This window comes from Hydra vulgaris, chromosome 06, assembly GCF_038396675.1.
Source record: "Hydra vulgaris chromosome 06, alternate assembly HydraT2T_AEP".
NCBI classification, from domain to species: domain Eukaryota; kingdom Metazoa; phylum Cnidaria; class Hydrozoa; order Anthoathecata; family Hydridae; genus Hydra; species Hydra vulgaris.
In genome coordinates this window covers 40,278,759-40,305,000 of record NC_088925.1, presented here as the reverse complement: position 1 = coordinate 40,305,000, position 26,242 = coordinate 40,278,759, and the positions used below count along the sequence as shown (strand labels likewise).

General features: G+C 27.3%; 1 protein-coding gene across 1 annotated transcript; it reads right to left on the bottom strand.

Annotated features, from left to right (window-relative positions):
* Nucleotides 1-8,780: 8,780 nt before the first annotated feature.
* On the bottom strand, nucleotides 8,781-25,401 carry LOC100203072 (uncharacterized). Its single transcript, XM_065798358.1, has 6 exons — nucleotides 24,490-25,401; nucleotides 23,025-23,058; nucleotides 21,356-21,493; nucleotides 17,549-17,643; nucleotides 14,887-15,034; nucleotides 8,781-9,079 (listed from the first exon to the last, which is right to left on the bottom strand). Exons 1-6 carry the CDS (start codon nucleotides 24,508-24,510, stop codon nucleotides 8,886-8,888), a joined length of 630 nt encoding a protein of 209 aa, XP_065654430.1. The 5' UTR covers nucleotides 24,511-25,401; the 3' UTR covers nucleotides 8,781-8,885.
* Nucleotides 25,402-26,242: the final 841 nt, after the last annotated feature.

Here is a 26,242-nt window from a genome sequence, read left to right as displayed (position 1 = left end):
AAAAATTGTCAAAAGGAATTAAGAAATTGGCTTTTATGTTCTAATTCGACAGGAAAAAGTTTCTGCTTCTGTTGTTGTTTGTTTTTATCGATAAAGATAAGCTTAACTTTTCTCATTATGCCCATACAGGACAACGGTTATCTTAGCATGAATCTTTAAAGAAACACCTTGAATCAGCGTATAAATGGCAATTTCTAGAATATAACATTAAACACAGAACAGGAATAGATTATCTTAATAAAGATGTGTTCAATTAAGAAAACGCAGAGGCGAATAATTTTAAAATGCATTCTAAAAGCGGTATTGTTTTTAAGTGAACGAAATTTAGCTTTTAGAGGCAGCAACGAAAAACTCTTTAAACCAAATAATGGTAATTTTTTAGGAGTAATTGAATTACTTGCTGATTTTGTTCCAGAACTCAAAATGTATTTAAAATCAATCACTGATACAGAAAAAGAGTTACATCATATTTTTCTGTGAAAAGTCAAACTGAAATTATCTTACAACTAGCTTCTAGAGTTTTACATACAATATTAGGTATATTAAATCATCAAAATACTTTTCCGTAATGATTGATTCTACACCAGATTAGGCAAAAAAGACCAGTTGTCCATCATTATTTAGTATGTTATAAAAGCGGATCAAAAGCCAAGTGTTCAAGACAGTTTCTTAAACTTTGTAAATATTATGTCATCAACCCGAGAAAATTTAGAAAACGTTCGTATTGAGGAATTACAAGTATTAGGAATCAAGATTGCTGATTGCCGTGGTAAGTTGTATGACAACGCAAGCAATACGAAAGGAAAATATAAGGGAGTGAAAAGTCGAATTTTAAAAGTCAACAACAAAGCATGGTATACGCCGTGTGGTGGACATAACATCAATTTAGTCATAAATGATAGTGTTAAAAACACAATTAAAAGTCAGAACTATTTAACTACATTAAATAATTTAAGATTTTTGCTGCATCAACAAAGCAATAGGCTATTCAAGTAAAATATTTTAAACTAATCTGAAGGTGCCAAGCAATACTCGATGAGAATATTGCTTTAAAAGTATAAAAGCCGTGAAATACCAGGTAAAAGAAATTAGTCTTGCGCTAGATAAAATACTTAAAAATAGCCATCCAGATTGTAAAACTCATGCTGCATTTTAAATAAAATAAATAAAATCTTATGAATTTGTTGTGCTCACAATAATTTGGTATCACTTGTTATCAAAGCTTCACATTTTCAGTCAATTGCTTCAGCGAAAAAATATGGCAATTAATATTGCATTACAACATACAAAGGCTATGCTATTATCTCTTGATGATTTGATAAACAATTTTGAAAAGATTATAAAAGAAGCATCGGTAGATGTTATAGCACAGTTTACTGAAAGTCTTCTTGTGATACTCAAATATTAAGTAGAAACAAAGATTGTCTTAATAAATCACCAGAACCCAGGGCCGTCCCAAACGGGATGTGCAGGGGGTGTAGATTGTGATTGATCCAATTGAATGCTGTGATGATATTGGTTTACGTGATCTCGTTTCTGAAATTCGATGATGAGTATAACCATCTAACTCAAATGGCTGAAGATAAGTTTAAAGAATCTTTTTTTAATAAACTAATCAATAAAGTAAATGATTCATTGCAAGAACGATTTAAATGGTATAATTTTTTAAACCAAATTTTTGGTATTCTTTTTTAAATAAAAAGCTAAAAACCATGAATACAAATGAATTCAATACTAATTGTTCAAATCTGGTCAAACACTTAGAAAATGATGTTGAAGAGGAGGAAATCAAAAAAGAACTTTCTATTTTAAGATATATTTTAGAAGATAATTATACTATTAAAGAGAGTTTGGAATTCATTTTGGAAAGGAATTTGGAAGTACTATATCCAAATGTATGTATCGCGTATATCAAATAATTTTAACAATACCCATTACCGTTGCTTATTGTGAACTATCAATTCCAAAACCAATTGAAACTAATTCAAAACTAATTACAAATTATCTGCGTTCTACTATGTCACAGGAAAGACTTTCAGGATTTACAATATTGTTGATAGAAAATGCAATCGCAAAAAGGCTAGGAAAATGGATTTATAACTTCATTGTAAAAACTTTTTTTTTTAGAAATAAAACCCAATAAAAATGAATTTAAGAAAGTTGAAAAAAACTTTTTAAGGGCCCCAAAAAGTTACAACACAGGACCCCATAAAGTAACAGCACGGCTCTGCAAATACGTGTCTATACAGGTTTTAATTTCGAAAAAGAAACTAGATGTGCCGGTTGGGATACACCAGATTACTTGACGTAGCTTACATTTCACTTCTTATAAAAATACCAAAACAGGCTTACTAGATGAATTGTATTAAAAGATGATGAACTCTCAAACAAAGGTTTCAAAAATTTTCTCAAAGAAAGGTGTAGCTTTGGTTGTAGAGTAACTTCCTAGTGATCATAATTTGATTGAAATATTGAGAAGCTAATGACCACACGTGTTTTCTAGTCAGAAAAGCTTTAGAAAATACTTTTAATTAAAAAAAACTGTTTGTAATGTCAAATCCAAGCAATATTCAAAAGAGAGAGAATAAAATTTTAAAATTAGCAAACACTCAACTAAGAAAAATTTCTAAAAATATAAAACTTAACATAAAGTTACTTTAAAGTAAACGAAGTTCAGCAACAGCAAAAGCAAAGTTCAAGAGCAAACAAAGTCCAAAGTCCAATATGATTTAATTGTAGTTTAATGTACTGATTTATTAGTGAATTAATCGTACTAAAATGTTTAGAAAAACTAAGAGTCATAACTTAAAAAGTCATCTGATGTTTTCTTCATGGTCATTTTATGTTTCATTTCATCGGTAAACAAGGAGTAATAAACATTAAATCGTTTAAAAGCTGTTTAAACACAATTTTTTTTTAATAAAATATGTAAACATAACCTTTTTTAAATAAAAATTGCTGTCGATGTTGATAAACTCAGATTTATCTTTCAAAGTGAATTTGAAAAGCTGTTAGTTTTTTTTAAAAACTTTCAGAGGTTTTTTGCATTTAAGGTTTACCATCAATTTTATTTTGTCTACCTCTTTCCCAACATTATGATCTTTAATACTACTTACGTTTAGGTAATAAAAAAGTATGCAAAATTTTTTATTAAGTTCGAAATTAAAATCCTTCTTAATAGATATAACCAATCATGTTTTAGCACAAAGCTGCACGAGATATTTTTCTTTATGAATAATTTGTTTAATTTTTTATAGAAAAACCTATATTAACAAAGTACAGTAGTCTCTCGCTTAATTGCGCAAATTGAAACAGGCACTGCGGTGCGCAATTAACTAGGAGTGCACAAATAAGAAATAGATGAAAAAATTTAGCAAACTAAATTGTTAACTATATAAACAAATCTTTATTAGGAAATATATTATGCATGACGGAAAAAGTCATGATTTGTAGGCTGATATGCATTCTGACGGCTAAATTTAAAATTTTTTTATTAAAGTTTTTTCAATGAGACTGATAAATCGTTAAAACTTATTATTATCTGTTTAAAATAATATTTATCATTTACTTCTATTCGAATTATTTATCTATTTACATTCTGATAAAATCATTAACTTAACACAGGAAAATAATAGTTACGTTTTCTGATCTAATTACACTTTCAACAAAAAACTCAGTAAAAAATTGAAACAAATATTTTGAGCCTAAACGCGCAATTAACTGGGATGCGCAACTAATCGGGTGCGCAATTAAGCGAGAGACTACTGTAAACTATATGTCTACTGTAATGAAAGCTAATGTCGTTAAAATTACTGTTAATAATGTCATTAAATTTAATGTTGTTAAAATTATTTGTTTGTGTATACTTTTCTTTTAGCTTTTCTGTTATGTAACAGAGAAACTGTAACTTGAACTTTCTGATCCTATATTTCAGTGTTTGGTAGGTACTTCCCTACAGGATATCACAACAGTTAGACCTGGCCGGTCAAAAAAACCTACCAGCAAACTAAAATTTTTCTTTTGATATTTAAGCTCAAAAGTGCAAAGAGCATGTGCAACACCTCTTGATGTCAAGTAATTTAAATTACAAGCTATATTCACTTTTAACACAGGGTTAAAATATTCACTTTAAACACAGGGTTAAAATATTCACTTTTAACACAGGGTTAAAGAAGTTGCTGCGCTAGTTGTTGTACTATCCTTAAAGAGTTATGGTGACAGAAACATCTTTAGAACGAGTCATGGTGCTATAAACATTTCTAAAAAGAGTCATGGTGACAGAATCATTTCTAAAAAGAGTCATGGTGATAGAAACATCTCGAGAAAGATTCATGGTGGGATAAACATCTCTAGAAAGAGTCATGGTGACAGAAAAATCTCTAAAAAGAATCAGACTACTCAATTACTTGTCAACGTCTACGTCTGCAAAACTCGATCCTAAATAATGAAATAAAAAAATATAATCACAATTAAATCATTTAAAAAAACAGTAAAACAACATTTATTCAATCTAACCAATATAAACATTTTTTAAATATTTTTAACTCGAAATTATGTTTTATTGATGTGAGTAACCAGAGCCGCTGAGAGTTTTCTTTAAGTAAGCATAATTTTAAAAAAGATTAAAATTAAAAGCATGTTGTCGGGAATAGTGTAAAGCCGCGTAATTAGCATTGGATAATATCTTTACTACCGATTTTTTTCAAAACAATTTTTGGCTCATTTTAGTAAAGAGAGTTTTATTCTTGTTCTTGTCAACAATAGATATTTGGTGTTAAAGTTTTTAACATCCAATTATAGTGGCTAAGGCAAGTTACGCGGATTTGCACTATCCCCAACAATATGCTGTCATGCATATGTATGATTGCATACGCTTTTAAAATGATGTATTTCTTAATGATGCATACAGATGGGAAACAGGATGTAAATCCTTTAAATGTATTTGGTAAAGAAGGCTGAAGGAGTTTCCAGGAGTAATAAGTAAAGACTTTTTTAAAAAATTAAGATGCACAATTTATTCTATAAATTCGTCTTCTTTGACATCATTTGTGTGATGTGAACCTACGGCAATGATGTCAAAGTAGAATGTTACGAGCTTTTTTCTCTAAAGAATCTGGTTCAATCAGATAAATGAGAACCTTATAGAAAGTCTTTACAATGTAGAATCTTGATTGAATTTTTGAAACAAAATGATTAAGAGCAATGCTAAAGATATTTACCATAAATTGTTGCTCGGGGCTCTCATAGTAGAAAACTTCATTTGCAGGTTCATTGTAATATTATTTTTCTCTCTTTTTTAATTTTTGTGAAAAACTCAGCTTCAAAGCCAAGAGGACCTGTAATACTATTTACTTCAGCCAAAATAATGGTCGCTAATTCCCTGTTAAATGAAAATAACTTCGTAATCTATAGTTAGTGAAGTTGACGACAAACGACAGCTTGGAAAGTTGTGTAATAAAATTGTTTCAAAACAGCTTTAAAAACTTTTTTTGTGGTAACTTTAGTGGTAAGTTCAAAATTCTTTATATAACAATTAAGGGGAGTAATAATTTCTCGTATTTGTTTTGCAATTGGTTTAATAGTGATAATCCAAGCTGACCATTTGCTATCTAAAAGCTTGTGAAGAGATATTCCTGTCAATTCTGGAAAAATCTTCCATCTAGACGGACTACAGCTAAAGAATACATAAAGAGTTTGAATGTCATAAAAAAAAGTTTTGATCTCGGCGCAAGATTCAACTGTAAGTACTCCAGCGAAATCAAGGCTAGGGACGCCACAAGAAATATATAGGGTGATATGAATTCCATCCATATTTGAGCCATTGTTGTAACCTAGGCCACTGTATTTTTGCAAACCAAGTTTTACTTTTATTAAAACATCACAAATCAGATTGTCAATATCTACTCCCCTTTTTTTCTCAATGTTCAACACAAAGAAAGCGTTCTTTTTCCTCCAAGATTTTTTTATTGAAAATAAAGTGTAAAAGCCATAGAATAAAAGTAATTTGAGATTATTTTTCCAGAGCTCCAAGAAAATTGCCCTTGACGACATGTTGCTATAAAAGAACAAGACGCGGTAAAAAAAATGCATTTCAGGCACAATAAAAAATAGTTATCAAATAAAAAATATAGTCTTCTTGTTTTGTAATGAGAGAAACAATGTCGCGTCTAGAATACAGCGTCTAAAATATAATTTCACGCCACCTAACTACTTCAGACTCTAAAGCTTGCTTGATTGCCGAATCAATCTCACTATTATAGGTAAGAGTTGTCAAAAAAAGTCTTCCTGGTAATGTAATGGCTTTAGTGGACAGGGCTGTTATAATATGCTTTGATATGACCACTTAGTTTCCTCCGGTTGTCTTTCTTTCCACCATTCAAGCGGACTACACATTGATCTTTAGCTAATCCATAACTTTGCATCCAAAAAGAGAGCGAAGAAAACACAGGGAAATTATTGTTTACCTCCAGTAACTTTCACATTTGAAAGTAACGAAATATTAATGATATTCTTCTCTTTAGCGTTTAACAGTTTTCTACGTCTACTACGTTTCAGTCTGAATATTACATACGAATTACATAACATTATATGAACAATCCTTTTTGAAGAAGTTGTAGTGTATAAACTCTGCTTGATTATTTATAGATACCTGATTCAGCCACAATATTTTTTGTTAATTAAATTTTCTTTTGTAGAGAGCTACGGAAGTTTCTCATTACTGCTTCTCTTATAATCATAGTTGACAACTTTAATTTTAGTAATACTATAATCCCAAAAAAGATTATTATCTTAAATATCAAACATTAAGTTTGATAAAAACTTGATATTAAATATCAAAATTAATATTTAAGAAAAATAATTCATTGCAAATGTCATTGTGAAGTGCTACACCTTTATGCTATTGATAAATACATTTGATCTTAGACATAGCATATGTTTTTTTACAAGCTATACTCTTGATTCAGTTAGCACTATTGCTCTCTAATTTATTGAGAAAACATTATATTAATTACACGCCGTGTCGTAATATATCTTCACTTTTTTCTCTCATAAATTGTTCTCGCTCTGCTCTTGTTTTTAAAATTGGTACAAAACTTAAATCAATATCTTTATCATCACCAAATAAACATAATTGTCTGATGGCAAGTTGAAGGTAAAGCCACGTGTTTCTACATATAAATAATTAACTAAGTGACTTCAACATTTAAAAAACCAACTGACTTTTTAAAACTCAAAAACAGTCACTGCTTTCTACTTTTCATACATATGTTGGTGTATATCTTAAAAAATGTGTTTCTCACATTTATATTCATTAATACCCATTTATATGTTGCATGTTCAAAAACAAAAGCATTTTGTAGTTTGTTTTTCAAAGTTAATTAACATCTGATACAAGGTATCAGATATACCTTGTATCAGGTTATGATAATCTGATACAGGGTACCAGATTATTATAGCTATGATCCAAGCAAGTATTGCGAATTTCAAAATAGATATCACATATGTAATGACTTGCGAAATTGGTACTGCATGCATAGTGGCTTGCAAAGCTGCTCAGTTGTATGGCCTTTTTATTAAAAAATTTGTGCTGACAAATATCAAAAAAATGTACAAGCAGCAAATTTTTGGTTTCATTTCATTTCAGGAAATCCTTTTGCATTTTGATTACATCTCGAATTCAGAAATTATTTTTGTTCATAATAGTTAATATATTTTTTTAGACTATATAACCTTCATAAAAAAGATAGCATATTCAAAATATTAAAATAATTTGTTTCTATTAGTTTTGATAAGCATTACCTGTTATAAAAGTATCAATAAGATGGCATCTTTTTTAACATTATTCTTTTTATTTATTTTGAATAAATTAAGGTGTAGATGTATATTGTAGTTCTATTGGTTAAGGTTAAGTTAAGTTTAAGGTTAGCTATTTAATCTACAATATATTTAAAGCTAGGCTGTTCAACAAGCTATGCAAATTACAGTGTGTATAGATTTATCAAAAAGAATATACAAATTGAATGAAAATAGAACATGTATAATAGATTAGATAGGACAGTAGTGCTTTTTTTTATTTTTGCTTTTTAGGTATTAATAGGCTCTACTTGACGACTTACTTTTATGCAACAAAGTTAAAAGAACCTCCAACTACAAGCCAATTTAAAATATTTTTCATAGCAGTATTTTCTAAGAAGAACTTTAATTTTATTTACTCATTACTTATATTACATAATTTTTTTAAATTATTTTTTTAAATTGTTTAATGTTAGTTTTTTACAAAATTTTTAATTTAAAAATTATTTTACATGAAGATTTTTAGTTTTTTAATAACTAATTTTTATTCACAAGTATAATTGTAATTGGTGTGTCCATTTTTTGTAATATTTTTTTCTACAAATATCAATTTGATATTATGTTATCAGTGTAAGAGTATAATTTCAAGATATTATCTTATCAGTGAGAGAGTTTAATTTCAAGATATATTAAAAAATGGTTGGATGTATATAGGAGGTATATAGACCTATGATCCATACGCTTTGTTTTCTTATAAATCAAATTCCAGTTTAGCGCAAATTCCTGTACGGTAGAAACCACTCGCAGAAAACTTTCGCTATTGGTTGGTCTATTAAAAATTTATAGTTATTTGTACATGGTTTCTGCTTACTATGACTATAAGTTTGAAATCACGCGAAAACTGGCAATCGGGAGATTTTTGAACAAAAATCTCCCGATTGCCAGTTTCCAATTTTATTTGTTAAACATTAACAACAACAAAAAAAGAAATAATAATGAATTTTTTTTTGTGTTTAAAAACCTCCATACTTTCACATATTGAATAAAAATCGTTGATAACAAAAATTTGAAAACCCGATAAAAAACTATTTTCAGATTTTTTTGTAACGCACTCCTTCACCTTCCTTACCAATATCATCATCGTTCTCGATAATGACAACTTTATTTTGAGACATTCGTTCTTTTCTTTCTTTTCGAAATCTTTCTTCTTCTTCTCTTAAAGCTTGCGTTTCTCTCTCAGTTCTTGTAATAAATTTCTTCTCTCTCATTAATATTCTAGTAAATTCTAAAAAAAAAAAAAAAAATCTTTTTAAACTATATTGCTAGAATTAAATACTAATCGAACATTATTTATTTATTTTAGAAGTCTAGCTTGGTAATCTATAATAGAAACAACTTCTCAGCGTAGTTAAGGAGAGATCCGAACGATTTGAGTTTCTTTTATATACAAAAATTTACGTTTTTAAACTTCAGTTTTTTGTATTTTCCGCTTATTTTTGACTATTATTCTTATATATTTTTAAAAAGTTTAAAAATATATAAAAAAAAAAATTTAAGCTTTTTTTATATAATTTATTATTTTTTTATAAATCTTTTATCAACCAAAGTATCAAACAAAACAAAACTACCACTAAAATACATGGAATGCATTGGGGCAGCGTCATGAAAACAGTTAAAACAAATGTGTTAAGTTTTTACATTCCATAAATGTCTCTTTTATTCGAAAGTAAAAAGTCTCCTTGTTTACAGCATTAAAATATTCAACAAATGGCTGAAAAGCTCATATTTTTTCTTTCCGTAAACAGTATAAACGTTAAAATCGAAGTTTTCGCATTAGTTTTCACTCATAGCAGTTTACAGCTTATTTACTCAATCTCTTTATAGTCGTTCGAATAAATTACTAAAAAGAAACGTTTCAGCTTTTATATAACTTCTGCCCCATGGTATTAAGCTAAAACTTGAAACTCGCAGATAATAAAATCACCGAATATTTGTAAACAAAATAATACATTTAGCTTCGAGATATTTTAAAAAAATAAACCGATCAGAACGCGCACTAAAACGGTTTTTTTTGAAAACGAAAGTGCTAAAACGCGATATTTTTCTTCGGATCTCTCCTTAACTACGTTAAGTCATTGTTATCTAGCAATAAAAATGCTATGCTCTATTTACTTACAATAAAATGTATTTCTTTATTATTTTAGTAATCATATATCATCATATCAGTTTGAATAAAAGTGTAGACAGTTTGACAAACATTTTAAGCCTTTATTTATAAAATCAAACTTCTGTGACTAATTTTTGTGATATTTATGAGATATTTAACTCGCGTTAGAAGCTCATTTTGAAGAAAGAGCGTATTTGAGAATCTATAAAAGTTTTTTTTTTAATGGAAAGTTTGTATCTTTTAAAACAATCAGCTTGTAGGGTTGTCAAGATTTTGTGATCGCGGACCTGATGACATCTACAATTATCTAGGATTGTTTATCATTATTATTATTTTTTTAATTGCTTTATTATTATTAAGAAAATGTTTATAACATTTTAAATTAAATATAAATATTTTTTTTTTTATTGATCTTTAAATTGGATTTTTTCCAATCTTTTTCCAAAACGTCGGGAATATACTATATAAACGTATTGAATATTTGAACCAAATGACTAATTACACTTATTCTAATTGATTTTTCGCAAACTAACAAAACAAAGTAATTTGTACAAATTTTCATTAAAGGAATTTTAATAAGTCACGAAGAAGCTACTAATATTAGTCTCAGGGGAGGATTCGGACTGTCTAGTAAATGGGGGCAATTTTTAAGGTCTTTGGATTCGGTGGATCCAGGCCATCTAGGAATGAAGAGGAATGGGCGATTTTTGATTCGGTGGATTCAGACTTTAATAAAGTAGGGGCAGGGGGGCAAATTTCAAATTTAAATCATAAAACTTTTAGTTAAATTTTTTTGGAATAATATTTTTACACTGTTTTAATCCATGAAACAATAAAATTATGTCATATGTTGATATTCCAACAGTCCAATTTTTTTTTGCACCACACAAGTTAGTTAAAACTTCTAATCACTTTTAAACATTCTCCCATTGCTCAAGTCAACATTTTGATTATTGCAAGAGTAATTCAATAGTTTATATAATAATCTTAAAGTTGTACCAAAATCTTGCGAATGACCAAATTATTATTGAAAACTATTGGAAAATCTAAGACTATTATAAAATGTAAAAAGTAGAGTTATTAATTTTTTTGCTGAAAGTTGTCTCTAACTTCTTACTTTTTTATTGTGTCAAAAAAGTCCGAGGTTTTTAATCGGTTATTCTAAGTTTCAAGATGTATATAAAGTCCAAACTAATACAATTTTTTTTTTAATTTTTTTAAATTTATTTTAAATTAATTTAAATTTATTTTAAAATTAATTTAATTTAATTTATATTTATATTTATAAAATTAATTTAAATTAATTTTAATTTATTTAAAATTAATTCAATAATTTATTTAAAAACTTGCATGTATAAAGTACCAGAATGAAGCTTATCTCCTTGCCTTGCTGGAAGCAAAAAATTTCAAAGAATAAATCAAAAATTTATTGTGACTCTCCATACATTTCATGCACATTGTTATATTGCATACTAGCAATTTTGCATTAACGTAAATTTCATAATTGTTCAACAAGAATATTAAGAATATTTGTAAGCGCAACAACCAAATGCATCCCAGACATATGTATCTGTGAGCGTAATATTTGAATTTGCACAATATTACATTAAATCATTTTGGTGTAACCCTGAATTTTTTTTGTTGTTGTTGTTGATATTGTGCTGATTACCAAGTGATGTAAGTGACATTCCATTTTGCCAAAACGACATAACTGCTTGATCTAAAAAAATATTAAGAAACTTCAATTGATATATTTCTTTTAGATCTGTCAATGATTCATCTATATTTTTATGATCAAACTATTTACTTTCATTTTAAGCTTATGGCAGCTGGAAATGTGATTTCATCTGGTCGCATTTCTAATTTTTGAGATTTAAGTTTGTTTGAAATCTAAGCAGTTACAAGGTTATTTAATTTGTATTTTTTTATAAATTTTATTGTGCTTTTTAAACATGTCAATGGAATGTTAAATTGCGTGTTTTTTAATTCCATCAATATGCTAAAGATATTCATTTGAGACAATAGATCGTACCAGACAGCTAAAATAATCAGAAATTGAAAATTTTTGATTTGCTTTGCCAGTTCAGTTGCTTTAGTTCTTGATTTTGGATTGTTGATATTTTCATCCACTTTCACCAATTCATCGTAATTTACTGCACAAACAACTTTCACATTATCAAACCTGTATTTCTAACGTGTATCGAGCAAAAGGTTTTACTATCAGACTTTATACATAAGCTTTTGAGATCTACAGTTTATTGAAGTGCTAAACAAAAGACCTGCAATTTATTAAAGTGCTAAACAAAAGACCTGCAATTACTGCATTGAAGTGCCAAACAAAAGATAAAACTGATGCAAAACTTCTAAATGTTTTGATTTGAACCTCTGCAAATTTAAATTTAAAACTTTAGGCATTTTTAAGCATGGATCCGCAGGATCTGAACTAGTGATGTCATTGACAGGGAATTATTCCACAAAATTTTCATTGATTTTTACTGGTCTTGATTTCTCCTCCAAACGCTTCATATTATCAAAACCATTATCATTAGCATTCGGTGACCGGCTTCATGAGTGAATTTAATGATAAAATATAGTTTTGAATTTTGAACATTATATCATAATTTTTTGAAAGACAACATCACCAATTAGATGATTTGCCTCATTTTGAATAAACTTTCTCTATATACATATATATATATATATATATATATATATATATATATATATATATATATATATATATATATATACATATATATGTAGTTATATATCTTCTAGGCATGAATTGTACTTTAACAATAAAAACAATCAATCCACAGTGCCACGAAATGCTAAAATTCGTTCCGCAAAAAACTGCACAATTAAAATAAATTTTTTATAACATTGTTCCACTGCTGAGTCTCTTTTTGCACAAGTTTTTTTGTTTCTTAGTCTACCGTTCCTCAATCAACTTCCTTGCTCAATCCAAGCACCAATAGCATAAATGTGCTTCATGGAGGATTCATGATCAGTTAAAACACTGGTCATGCTTTACCAATAACTGTTTCCTTCAATTGTAAGCTTGACTTTTAGATCTAAGAACAATTGGCAACAAAAATAAAATACAGCATTTTTATGGTTTGAATAAACCAGCCGACGACGATGAGCCAAAATCCCACAAAATGCTTCTCAAACTTTCATCTTGCAAATACTTTGTTCCAGAATCACAAAACAGTCCTTAAACTTAATGTTCACTATTGCTGCTTGAAAATGGGAATAGTCTTTACCTTTCAATCGAAGTCGATATTTATTGGCCATATTTTCTTAAGCCATTTGACTATTTTGATCACATGTTAGCAATTGGGAAAATAACTGTGTATCCTCTATATTCTGAGCATTTATAAATAATATTTAAATTTTATGATTAAAATTTAATACTTATAAGTAATAATTAAAAACTCTTATCATAAAAAGTTTTTGAATTAGTTTTAAACTTGTTAGACTGGCTTTTTAGTGTGCCAATGCCAGAAGGTAGTTGTTAAACAGCTTTGCTCCTATAAATTTAAATTAGTATTTCTCAGTTTCAAGGCAAAATCTTTCGTAACCTAAGTAACAAACTAAAATTACTTTTAATAAGTTAAATTTGTTATGAGTTTAAACAAACTCAAGTTTAGATATTTATCAATATCGGACTATTATTGCCCATGAAATGTATGGAGAATCACAATAAAGCAAAAAGTTCAATATTGTTAATACTGGAAATAATTTGCATTTTTATAATAAAGAATCAAGTTTGACTATTTGATTTCAATAAAACAAATAACCTCTTTTATATTCAAGTTCAGCATTTCGAATACCGTAAATTTTTTTAAATAATTTAGACAAATTTAAACACCCAGTGGGCACGCGTAATCCAGACGTTCATAAGACGTCCGCGGGACGTTCCCCGGATGACGCATGCCCACTGGGCAGATTTCTACGTGATCTTATTTCGTGTATCATACTATATGATATACTATATTGATTATATGATATATGATATACTATATTGTTTGCACCGAGTAAAATATATTGCTACGGGTATATGGTTTTTTGTGTAATAACATTAACTTATCTTTTAAGTTGCTGCAAGCTTAAAGAAATAATTCAGGCGTAATTTAAAAAGAAATAGTTACAAACATAAGACTTAAAAATAATACTTTATTTCGTGATTTTCGATTAATCAAGAAAAAGAACGTCATAAAAGTTGAAGCTTTTGTACTGTTTATCATTTGCAGAATTTCATTTTTCGCGTGCAATTTTAATCCTATTAAAAGTTTTAAATAAAATTCTTTAAATGCAAAAATGAAAATAATTTTTGATCAGTTAATTTTACTGCGCAAGTAAAATCAACGGATTAAAATTTTTTAGTTCCGATTAAGTTATGCAATTAAAATGATCTAACTTAGAAAACCGGTTGCCTTGATTGGAACAAAATGGTGCTTTGACAAAACTAAATTTGTTTCCAATAACAGTGCAATCAATTAAGTCAAATTATATTTAAAAGTATAGTAGGATTGTGCTTGTATAAACCAAATCAAAAATATTTTCATAGCTAAGCCATAATAGGATAAAAAAAATTTTTTTCTTAATGTGTTCCAATTTCGGCAATTTTATTTTTAAAACTTAGTTTAAATAGTTAATTAGTTGTTATGATATATCATAAGAATTAATAAACAAATATATATCATAGTTTAGTAAAAAATCTTTTTTTTTTAAAAAAAATGTTTTTTAACATGTCTGTGTACTTTTAAATCAACATTTGTATCTATTAATTTTTTAATTTAAAATTCTTTTTTAATGTTTTTGGTACATCTTCTGTATATCAGTCTAAAGCATTACACACGTATTACAACTGTTTACACAGTTATATACCTTCAAAGTTAAATACGCATTTAGTTACGTACCCTCATAGTTACAGCTTCCGTCTCCATCAATATCAGATTTAACAATGACTGAATCAACCTCGTCATCTGTCAACTTGTCTCCTAAATTTACCATGATACGTCGCAGCTCTGAACATTCTAAGAAACCACTCTGATCTTTATCAAATACCTTAAAAAAATTTTTTTTAATTTTAATAAATTGTAATCAATTATGTAATTAAAAAAAAAAAAAAAAAAAAAAAAAAAAGTTGAAATGTTCATTCAAACTCTTTACCAAAAGTCCAAATACAAAAACGAGCCTTTGTCAAATGCCTTTTATGATTTAACCTTAATTTACCTATGTATTGTTCTATGTATTTACCTTATTAAAAGAAGGCATCAAAAAATTTTTATGATCTTTTATAGAAAAGTACTGATACCTTCTTTTTTTTTAAAAGGTGTTAGTACTTTTCTATAAACCTATTTCAAAAACCTTAATAAAAAGAAAGTTTTGTAAAATTTTTATAAATTATTTTGAAATACCTTAAAAAAGGTATTAGAAATACACATAAGGGTACGGATGACTTGCAACCAAATGAAGTCTCAGAGCTACAAACCAAAATCATGGCTCATATTTTTTCAAAATAAAGTCATACTTTGAAAAAATCCAGCTAACTACAACTACATTTCCATCATTTCTGTACAATTTAATATAATAAATAAAGTCAAGGATATGCACCATTTTTTGTCTAACAAATGTCAGCATGTTTGTCCATGTAACAAATGTCAGCATGTTTGTCCATGTAACAAATGTCAGCATGTTTGTCCATGTAACAAATGTCAGCATGTTTGTCCATGTACGTTTGTCCATGTAACAAGATACGTTATTGGACTAGTCATTCTTTAATCATTTCTTTTTCTTTCGATTTAAGCAGAGTAGACGGGTATTTTTGTCATTTTACAAATGAAACGTGTATACGCTAACATTAAAAAACACAGCTAACCCACCGTGTTATTTAAGTTTCCTCTGTGTCGCCTAATTTGTTAGCCCGTTTTTAATAGCGGAGCAAAATCTGGCTCATAAATTTAAAAACTCACTAAAAACAAGTTTGTTGTTAAAATATATTTTATTTCTTAGTTTTTTTCGATGTCTAATATTTAGTCGGAAAAAAAACAGGTCAAAATCATACAAAAAGACAAAAAGGTTTCCACTCGTTTCCAAAGTATAAGCAAAAATAAATAACTAAAGATTTAAATAAGTTATTTATCTTATTTTAAACTAAAAGTTTAAATAAGATAAATAAAATTTCTTGTTACACAATTTATTTAAACAAATATGCAGAAAAATATATGTGAATATATAATTAACATTATTGCTTTTTTATGCAATTGAATAGCCAATAAAAGCGTTCTTATTGAATATGGAAATCTTGAAATGATTTTTATATATATATATATATATATATATATATATATATATATATATATATATATATATATATATATATATATATATATATATATATATATATATATATATATATACTGTTTATTATAAATAAATAATAAATTAATAAAAATAAGAAATTTCTAACTAATCTATTAAAAAATAAATTTTTTTATATTACTTATTTTAAATAAATTATTATAAATATTTCCTATTTTCAATGTAGACAAAAGTCATGCCTGAAAGTTAAACACTGAGATGGTTAACCTTTGCAGTCCAATAAAAAACTTGCACAAGAAATACAGGCTACATCTTACTGGCAATTTTCAAGTTTACCATTTAAAGAATAACTACGGGGGACATCTGTGAGTAATGTTTCCAACGGTAAAACTGCTATTTATTTGTAATAAAAAAAGTATTAACACTTGTTTTTTCTTGCTTATGAGTTCAAACACTTATGTCACACAGTTTTTAGCAGAACTAAAAATATATATCTTATTTAAGACATTTGTGCAACATTTATAATAAAGTTTTAATAAAAAATAGAGAAAATCCATATGTAAAACATATTTTTTGTTTTACATCTAAGGTTATATAGTAAAAAATTTCAACATATAAGAGTTAAAAACCTTTACAAAATTAACACATTTTAGGCATATGTGATATATGGGACAAGCCACTTGAATTGCCTCCTCCTCTTGGCAATTTTATCATCATCATGATAGAATTGCCAAGGAAAAAAAAAAGGATTGCCGAGAAAAAAAAAAAGATTGCCAAGGAAAAATATATATTTTTCCTGGGCAATCTCGTAGCTAATATAGGTTTTTTTCTTGAATTTAACTTCAAAAATGGTTGTTAAAACTTTACAAAAAGTACTCAAAACATTTATATGCGGAAAAAAGTTTCCGTTTGGTAAAAGTACTTACTTTTACCAAACGGAAACTTTTCTCTGCATATAAATGGAAAAATCATTGGGTTTTCTAATTCTTGTCTATTGTTTAAGAGTTGTGCACCCAACAGTCACATTTTTGTAACAACACTCATTTTTTAAACTCTAAGTTTTTGTTGCCCGAATTTTCCAGGTAAGAATCTTAAAACATTGAAGTTCTAGCTAATGAGTTAAGAGTAAGGTAACAAGTAATAATTACTATGCATCATTATAAATTCATTATAAATACTATTGCATCATTATAAATCTAACCAAAAATAGATTTTTTTAAATTGAATTTTATATATTATAAAATAATTAAGACTTACTTTAAAAGCTTCAATTACTTCTTCTTCAGTATCGTTAACTTTTAATTGCAGCTGGATTAATGTTAAAAATTCTCGTAAATCCAATGTATCACGATCTATAATATATACATGTACCTAACATCTATCTATTTACCTAATACCTATTTATATGTACATCCAGGGGCGTCGCCTTGCAGGGGGTAGGTGGGGGAGTCTCCACCTCCCAGAATCTAAAAAATAGAAAAGTTAGGAATTTCCTTGCCACAAGTTGGGGCAGTTGGGAAATCGGTGATAAAATCAAAAAATATTTTCTAGTTAAATAAAATCAAAATTTTTGCGAAAATCCATCAAAGATCTAATTCTTTTTTGACTTGGACAAATAAACTTTACGTTTATTAAACGGCTTAAGGCTGTATTCCACAGCTTTAAGTTTTTTTTCGCGCTCCTTTTTTTGTTATCAACAATAAAAATGGCAGCTGCAAGTTTATGTTTGACTAAAAGCAGTTATTCATTTTTTTCATACTTTCTACTTTGAAACGTGAATATTTATTTCCATGAATTGATTTTAACATTTCTGTCTTTGTATAAAAGATATGATAGCATTTAAAATGATATGATTCATTTTTTAATACAGTAATTTTATATAAAGCTTTTATCAGAAAGTATAAGAAAATAAATGCTAAACTCTGATATGAACGTTTTGTGCCTGTTATTACTTCGAATTATCATTATACTAAAGTAGGATCAGAATTAGGTTTGTAGGAGTAATATGCCTAATAAGAATATATAATAGGATTATTAGTCTTATTCTACTATGGTAAGACTCTTATATCTTAACACATTTATTAAGAGTGATAACTTTTATAAACATTAAATCATTTAAAAATTACGGTAAATTATAGCAACGCGTTTGTTTTCCAGCACTAACTATGAAAAGCAAAAGATATATATTATAATGTTGCGTATGCAAAGCAGTATTTGATAACGACTATAAAACCAGTCATGAAAGATCCGTTCATGGTGGTTTGGTAGAAAGGTTCATATAAAAACAGTGGGCGCCCCAGAGAATTCTTTTATAGCCTCCTTAGCTTCAAAAATACGAAAAATAGAACCTTCGAATGCTGGTAACGATGTCGAAGTGGATGATGAAATACAAAGTAGTGAGCATACAAAATTGGACTTGATAATAATTGAAACATCAACTTCAACGTGTGGTATATCCATAGAAGAAGAAACAACATCTTCTGATAAAAAATTTGAATAGGACGCAAGTTCAAAAATCCAATAGACTTGCTCTAATAGAAGAGCAAAAAATAGAGATGCAGAATTGAAAAACTGTCGAAGTTCTTATCGATAAATGCAAGACTTTGGGATGCCAAGGGCTAGCGTTTAGGAAATCAGGCAGTGCTAATCAAGGTAACTTTGTTGCAGTTGTGAATCTAATCTCTCACCACAATCCCACACTAAAAGCCTGGATTGAAGATAGAGCCCTTCGTCCATATGAAGTTACATACACAAGTCCATCGTCTCAAAATAAAATGATTAGTTTAATTGCAACTGAATTAAAGAGTAAGATCATTGATGAAATTAACAGCTCCAATTTTTTTTCCGTGATGGCCGACACTACTCCCGATATGTCACATAAGGACATAATGAGTATAGCTGTGAGAACAACCAGTGAAAACGGTGAGATTCAGGGAAGGCTTTTGAAATCTGTCGAATGCACTGATAAGACTGGAAAAGGGATGGCTGAGCTAATTTTATCTCCTTTACAAAAAGAAGGCATTGACACATCAAAATGACTTTTCAGTCGTATGACTACGCGAGTTCAATGTCTGGATAATTTAAGGGAGTACAAAAGTATATAACAGAAGAAGTTGGCCATAATGTACCATACATACCTTGCCAAGACCACAGAACAAACACTGCTTTTGAACATGCCTGCAATGTTAATACTTTAATACGAGAATTGTTTAATGTCCTCGAACAGTTTCATGTTTTCTTCACATCAAGCACAAAAAGATTTAGTCATTTAAAAGAAAAACTTGAAGACATTGACTGTGCAATACAGCTTGTAAACCTGTCTAGAACAAGATGGACCGCACGAGCAAAATCTGATAAGGCTTTAAATCAGTGTTTAGAAAAGGTTATTGGTCTTCCTCAGATCATCTAAAATAATAAGATTTTTGATACTAACACGAGAACTAAGGTAATGGGACTTCTGAAAAAAGTAACAACTTTTGATTTCATTAGTACTCATTTCTTCATGAAGAATATCATTGAGAAGATAAAAATATTACCAGAAATCTTAGAATACTGTCAATGACATTGAAGTCCAAACTTCAATGTCATTGACAGTATTAATGTAATTGAAAGTACTGCCAAGTACTTACAAAATATAAGTAACGATACAGATGCCATGAATAATTTGATTGAAAGTGCAGTAATATTTTCTAGGAAATTACACATTGATGCAGAAAACGATTACGAACGACACCATAGATTAATAGCAATGGAGATGAAAGCTTTTTACCGAAAAGAATTCAAAGAGTTCATATACTCTCTAGCCATGGGTTTAACCAAAAACTCGGCAGCATTAAAGGAAATATTTGCCCCTATCACCAAAGTTTTTAGTTTTCCGTTAAATAAAGAAAATTTGAGTATTGAAAACTTAACAAAAGCAAACAAACTTTTTCCTCCTGGATACAAGGATCATATTCCAGACGTCCATGTGCTGAAAGGCCAGATAGAAATTTTGATAGATATCTGTTATTTAGATGGTGATGAAGATTTGAAGTCATCAAGAATACTAGCCAATATGCTGAAAGACATTTTGTAACATGTTGTGAAGTTAAAGGATATACTGAAACAAGCCCATAAACTATGCATTTTTGTTATCACAGCTGCTTATGGTGTAGCATCAAATGAGCGTTCTTTCAGCCAACTCAAGATTTTAAAATCACATCTGAGAACAACAATGAGTGACGAGAGATTGGATAGTCTTATGCTATTGAAGTGCGAAAAAGAACTTTGTAAAGGAGTTAACCCCGAACATCTTGTTAAACGATGGGTTTAATTGAAGAAACGTCATATTAAAATCAAACAGTAGAAAAAAAATGATAGACTGATGATAAAATATTGTGCGTATAAGTCTTGTAATAAAATAATATTTTCCATATTCCTTTGTATCCATTTCCGTAAAATTTTAAACTGCTATATATGCTGCCAGAATGGTTTGTAAAGTTTATTGGATTTGTAAACTGTGTTTTTTTGGACTGATACAATTTCACTATGAATGGATAAAACTTTTAGACGTTTTTTGAATTGAATATTTTGTATATATGTAAAGGAAGCCATGTTTTGTTAATAAAAGTTAATAAATACTGATAATTGGCAATTCATGAGAGTGAGTGCAGTGTAGTACAACAATCGGAAGATTTTGTAAATAGGACAGAAACTAATTTCTTGAATTCTTGAATTATAAAAAATAGTTGTGAAAACTATGTGAAGCAGTTGGGAAAAACAAGGTCTCTTAACCCTCCTCCCCCTCCTGGAATTTTATCACGCAACGCCCCTGTGTACATCTATATAAAATATACCTGACACCTATTTAAGTACTTAGTTGTAGAATCAACTAACAATTTAGATTAAAAATATTTTATAATAATTTTGGCTACAGAAAATAAACTTCCATTTAGGCTAAAAATAGCTAAACATATACACAAATACAACAAACAATTAAATTTGAAATTTTTAATACTTTTACGATTTTGTATTTTAAAAAAAAAATCTTTAAAAAAGAAACAAAAAATTCAATAAACAAAATACCTTTTATATCTAGTTCATATATTAATTTATTTACTTCTTTTTGAGTATATGTTTCACCCATATCAGTAAAAAATGAGTGAACTTGCTTTGGTGTTATGCAGCCATGTTTTTGGATTGTCATCAATGCTGTCTTTATGCCTATATGTGTTATAAATTTTTTTTTTACATTATGTTTTTCTGTTTAATAAATATTACAATGCTCATAAATTTTTAACTAAATTATGGTCGGAACATAAAAAAATAATTTTTTTTGACCGAGCACCGTGTTGCAGTTTAGAATTTTTTACAAATTTTTTCAAAGGATACGAAGTATAAAATGTTTGATAAATGTTTCCAAAAATGTTAAGAGCTTAATAATATCAATTAATAGGTTAAATAAAGATTAGATTAAACAAAAACAAAACAAAAAAAGTGACCCAAATGTGATTTGTGATAATCATTGTTGTCAATAATTTTTGTGACTTTTTTTTATTATTATTCTTATTTACAGGGTAAAATAAAATATTTACAGGGTAAATTAAAATAATTACATCTTTTTGAATTTTTTAATTGATTTTATTTTATTGATCTATTTTAAAATAAATACTTATTAAAAAAAAAAAAAAATTTGATTCAGTTTTAAACTGCTTAACACAAACATTCATCTTTTCTATTTTCTCTACATTCAATCAAAGCTAGATGTAGAGAAAACATTCATTGAACTTGTTTATTCTTGTTCTTTGTTATTTTTCTTTTTTTTAAATAAAACTATATCATCTTTGTGAGAAAAAAATAAATTTGAGCCATCTTGAAATAAAGTTTAATAGTTTAAATTTATATAAAGTAAAAATAGTAAAAGCCCAAAATTAAAATAAAAAAATTGACCCTTAAAAAACTCCACAACTGATTTAATTTTTATTTGAACTTTTTAGTTCCTTAGATATATATGGTTTCCTGTCAATTGGGTATCCTTTAGACCTTTAGAAAAATTAGATTTTAATTTTTAATAATACACTTAATTAATAGTATTAAAAACAAGATAAATCATAATAACTATTTGATCAGTTATTTTTGTTATGTCAACTTCTGTTTAAAATTGGTTTGTTCATAATATACTAGTTGTTCTTAAATATAAATCAATTTTTTTTTTTTTTTACCTAAAGAAATGTTTGTTGCTAAGTTTAGAAACACGAAAGAGTGATAATTTTTGCCATAGAAACACGAAAGAGTAATAATTGTTTAATTTTTTATAATAATTGTTTTATTATGAATCAGTTGTCTACAAAATGTTTTTGTAGCAGCTCGGTTTTTGCAATTTCATTATTACCGTGTTTTCGTTGGTTTTTTCTAGCAGTTTTGCTTAATACCTTATTTTTTAATTGTTTTTTTTATTTTGGTTTAGAAAATAAACTATCGTTTTTGTAATTAAATTGGTTTTTATAAGTTTTATTATTTAAATATTTTTTGTATAATTTTCTTTTTTTTAATGTCGGATAGTGTTTGATCATCCATTAAATACTGTTGATGTTATTAATTTTATAAAAACGGCGTTTTATAAAAACAATTTATAAAACAAATTAGAAACCTGATTGCGGATTAAAACTGATAATAAGGCATTTTTTCAACCCATAATTTTGACATACCAAAAAAAGGTTTTGAATACCATATATAAACAAAATATAAAAAATACCTCCTTCTTGATGTTCATGATTCAAACTATCGAGCTAAAATAAAAATTGCACAACTATCTCGGTATGTAAAGTATGTCAAATCTACATTTAATTTACTTTTAGAACTTTGCAATTTAATTGCAGTTGTAGGAATAAAACAGATAAGAATTAAAACTATATATTTTCCTAAAACTAGTAAATGTAAAAAATTATTTAAAGAACAATTAGTGTACCTGGCCAAGAAGATCGCCTTACATCAAGAAATTAATTTTGGAAAATTTTTTAAAAATACTTTATTTCTACAATTTAAAATAAAAGAGAAATTAAAAATATTGGCCTATGAAACTATAGTTTATTAAACTAAAATAAAACTTTCATTAATCGTTGTTTAAAAGTTTAAAATGTGCTTAAAAAATTTAAGGATTTTAATAAAACACTATTTGTTGACGTTAAAAGTAATTTTTTCAAAAATTGCAAATTATGAGTTTATTTGTATTTCGATTGACATAATTAACATAGTTAAGCATAATTAGCATAAGTGATTTTAAAATTAATTTGTAATCAAAAAAATAATCTACTTCTTCTGCCTATTTTTATGACATACTAATGTAGTTCATGACTATTAATGTAATGTAGTTCATGACTATTTAGATAATACAGTTGTCATCAACGGTTGCTGATGTCTTAAAATTGAGGGACAATTAACTTTGAGAAATTGCTTACTGTACAGTAAAATTGCATTTCTAATTAAGAAGTATTTAACTTAAAGCAATATATATATATATATATATATATATATATATATATATATATATATATATATATATATATATATATATATATATATATATATATATATATATATATATATAAATATATATATATATATATATATATATATATAAATATATATATATATAAATATATATATATATATATATATATATATATATATATATATATAAATATATATATGTATATATATATATTTATATATATATATATATATATATATATCTTGTTTTAAAAAATAAATTTTTCAACAATGGTCAATAGGTTTACAGTTCAACGGTTTCAAACAATTCCATGGGTAAAATTTAGGGGTTTGACCCAAACCGTTTGGGGGCTATAGTATATACATCGACTGACTTAAAAAGAACATGTAAAATAGTGTTGCTTCATCGACTGAGGGTTTGGGTTGGGGAAGCAATATGGTTAGAAGTTAGAAAGATTTTCCACACTTTTTTTCCGGACTTAACCGGTTCAAAATTTTCGCATTTTTGCATTCCGCATTGCCGCATTTTACCCCTGATCTTTAAAACTGAAAAAAAAAACTTTAATAACTTATACTAGATGTCGGTTAGATCAAAATAAATATGAAAAAACATAGAAACAGAGGCAAACATAAAAAGAGAATGAAAAAAAATTTATTTAAAGAATCAGGTTGTTAACAATTTCTAATAACTTTTTTTTTTAAATACATACCAGCATTTGATCTCCATCCATATAAATTGGCTTAACTTTTGCAATTTTTTTTTTTCTAGAAAAAAAAAATTTTTAGTTAAGTTATTTTTTTCAATTTATTATAATAAAGAAACAAATGTTTAGCAAATAAATAAAACAAACATGTAAAGTTAACAATAAATACTACAAGAACTAAATAGTAACAACACTATATGTAATTAGTAAATACAAGTGCTTATTTTTGTTTTGAAATAACTACTATTAAAAATTATTATTTTTTTAATTAACTAATATTCAACTATTACTTAAAAAATATATTTTTGTGAAACGATTTATAAAACTAATAAGAAAGCGCAGAAATGTTAGTGTTTAAAAAAAAATTACGTCATCATTGCAGCTATCCCTGTATATCATCACTGTACCTATCCCTTAAACTATTTTCAAAGCAAAAATTAGTAAATGGTATTTAATTTATAAAAAGAACGTGCTAGTTAAATTTAAAATAAGGTTGTTTGAAGAAGCATTCGAAAAGACGAAATTATAACAAAACTGAAATTTTTGAACTCTGTAATAACATTACGCGATCAATTAAATTTCAAAGAGCTCTCAAAAGAAAATTACGAGATCTCTGACAACAATAAACAATAAAACTAAACAGCTGACAACAAAAAACACTTAAACTTTGTTACATCAATTAAAAAGCAGCTAAACATTAACAATTGAAATGATTGATAACTATAACTTTTCTCATATAATAACTAATCAAAAGTGCCTTTGTATCAAATGAGAGAACTTGCTGCAGAATTGTGTTTAATAAGTGCTTCAAATTTACTTCTGTTTAAAATTTTTCTCTGAAAATTTAGTGGTATTTTAAAAACAAAAAATATCAGATTTATTTACTTTTCGTGAATTCATAATTTACAGTTCTTTCATAATTTACAAATGTTCAAAATTGACGTTATAATTGTTTGGTTAAACCGCATTTGAATATTTTAAATATTATTCCATTCATCATTTCTTTTTTGAAATCAATAATTAAAAGGATTGAAACGAGTTTTATAAACAACTTTTTTACAGTTTTTATTAGCTCGTAATATTTTTAAAATATGTAAAATTATTTACGATTTTTATTTAGATCCATTGCATTTCGATTCAAATTAAAAGTTTTAATTTTAGTTTATAAAACTTTAGTTTTTTTAAAAGTCCGCCCTATCAAAATCGCTTTTTTTTGTTTTTCCTCCCCCTATTAAATACATATTTTTATGTATAAAAAGAATTATTTTATAAAGTAAGTTAGCGCTCGGGAGTAATTCAAAAGTGGCGCTAATAATTTAAATCTTTTTTTATGTATGGAGAAACAGCATCTAAGAACATATTTCAATTGGCGCCCAAAAACGTCCAACTCAATAAAGGTTCATCTTAAAGTCTCCCCAAGAATTTGATTTCCTTTAGGGTTTAGGGAAGGAACAAAAAATTTAAAGGTACTTTAACATTTTTCCTTTGGAAGCAGTTATTGATGAAGTCTTTTATCCAATTCTCTTATAAATACGTTTTAAAATTTTTTCTTTAGTTTTAAAAATCTTTAGAAAAAAGAAAATTAGTTTTTTATTTATAAAGTGAAAAAAGTTTCTTTATTGTAATTATAGTTAATTAATTTGTATTTTTTCACATTCTTTTAAATTATATTTGCATTAAATAAAACCTGTTCAGTCAGGGGCGTTGCGTGAAAAAATTCCAGGGGGGGGGGAGGGGAAGAGACCTTGTTTTTCCCAAC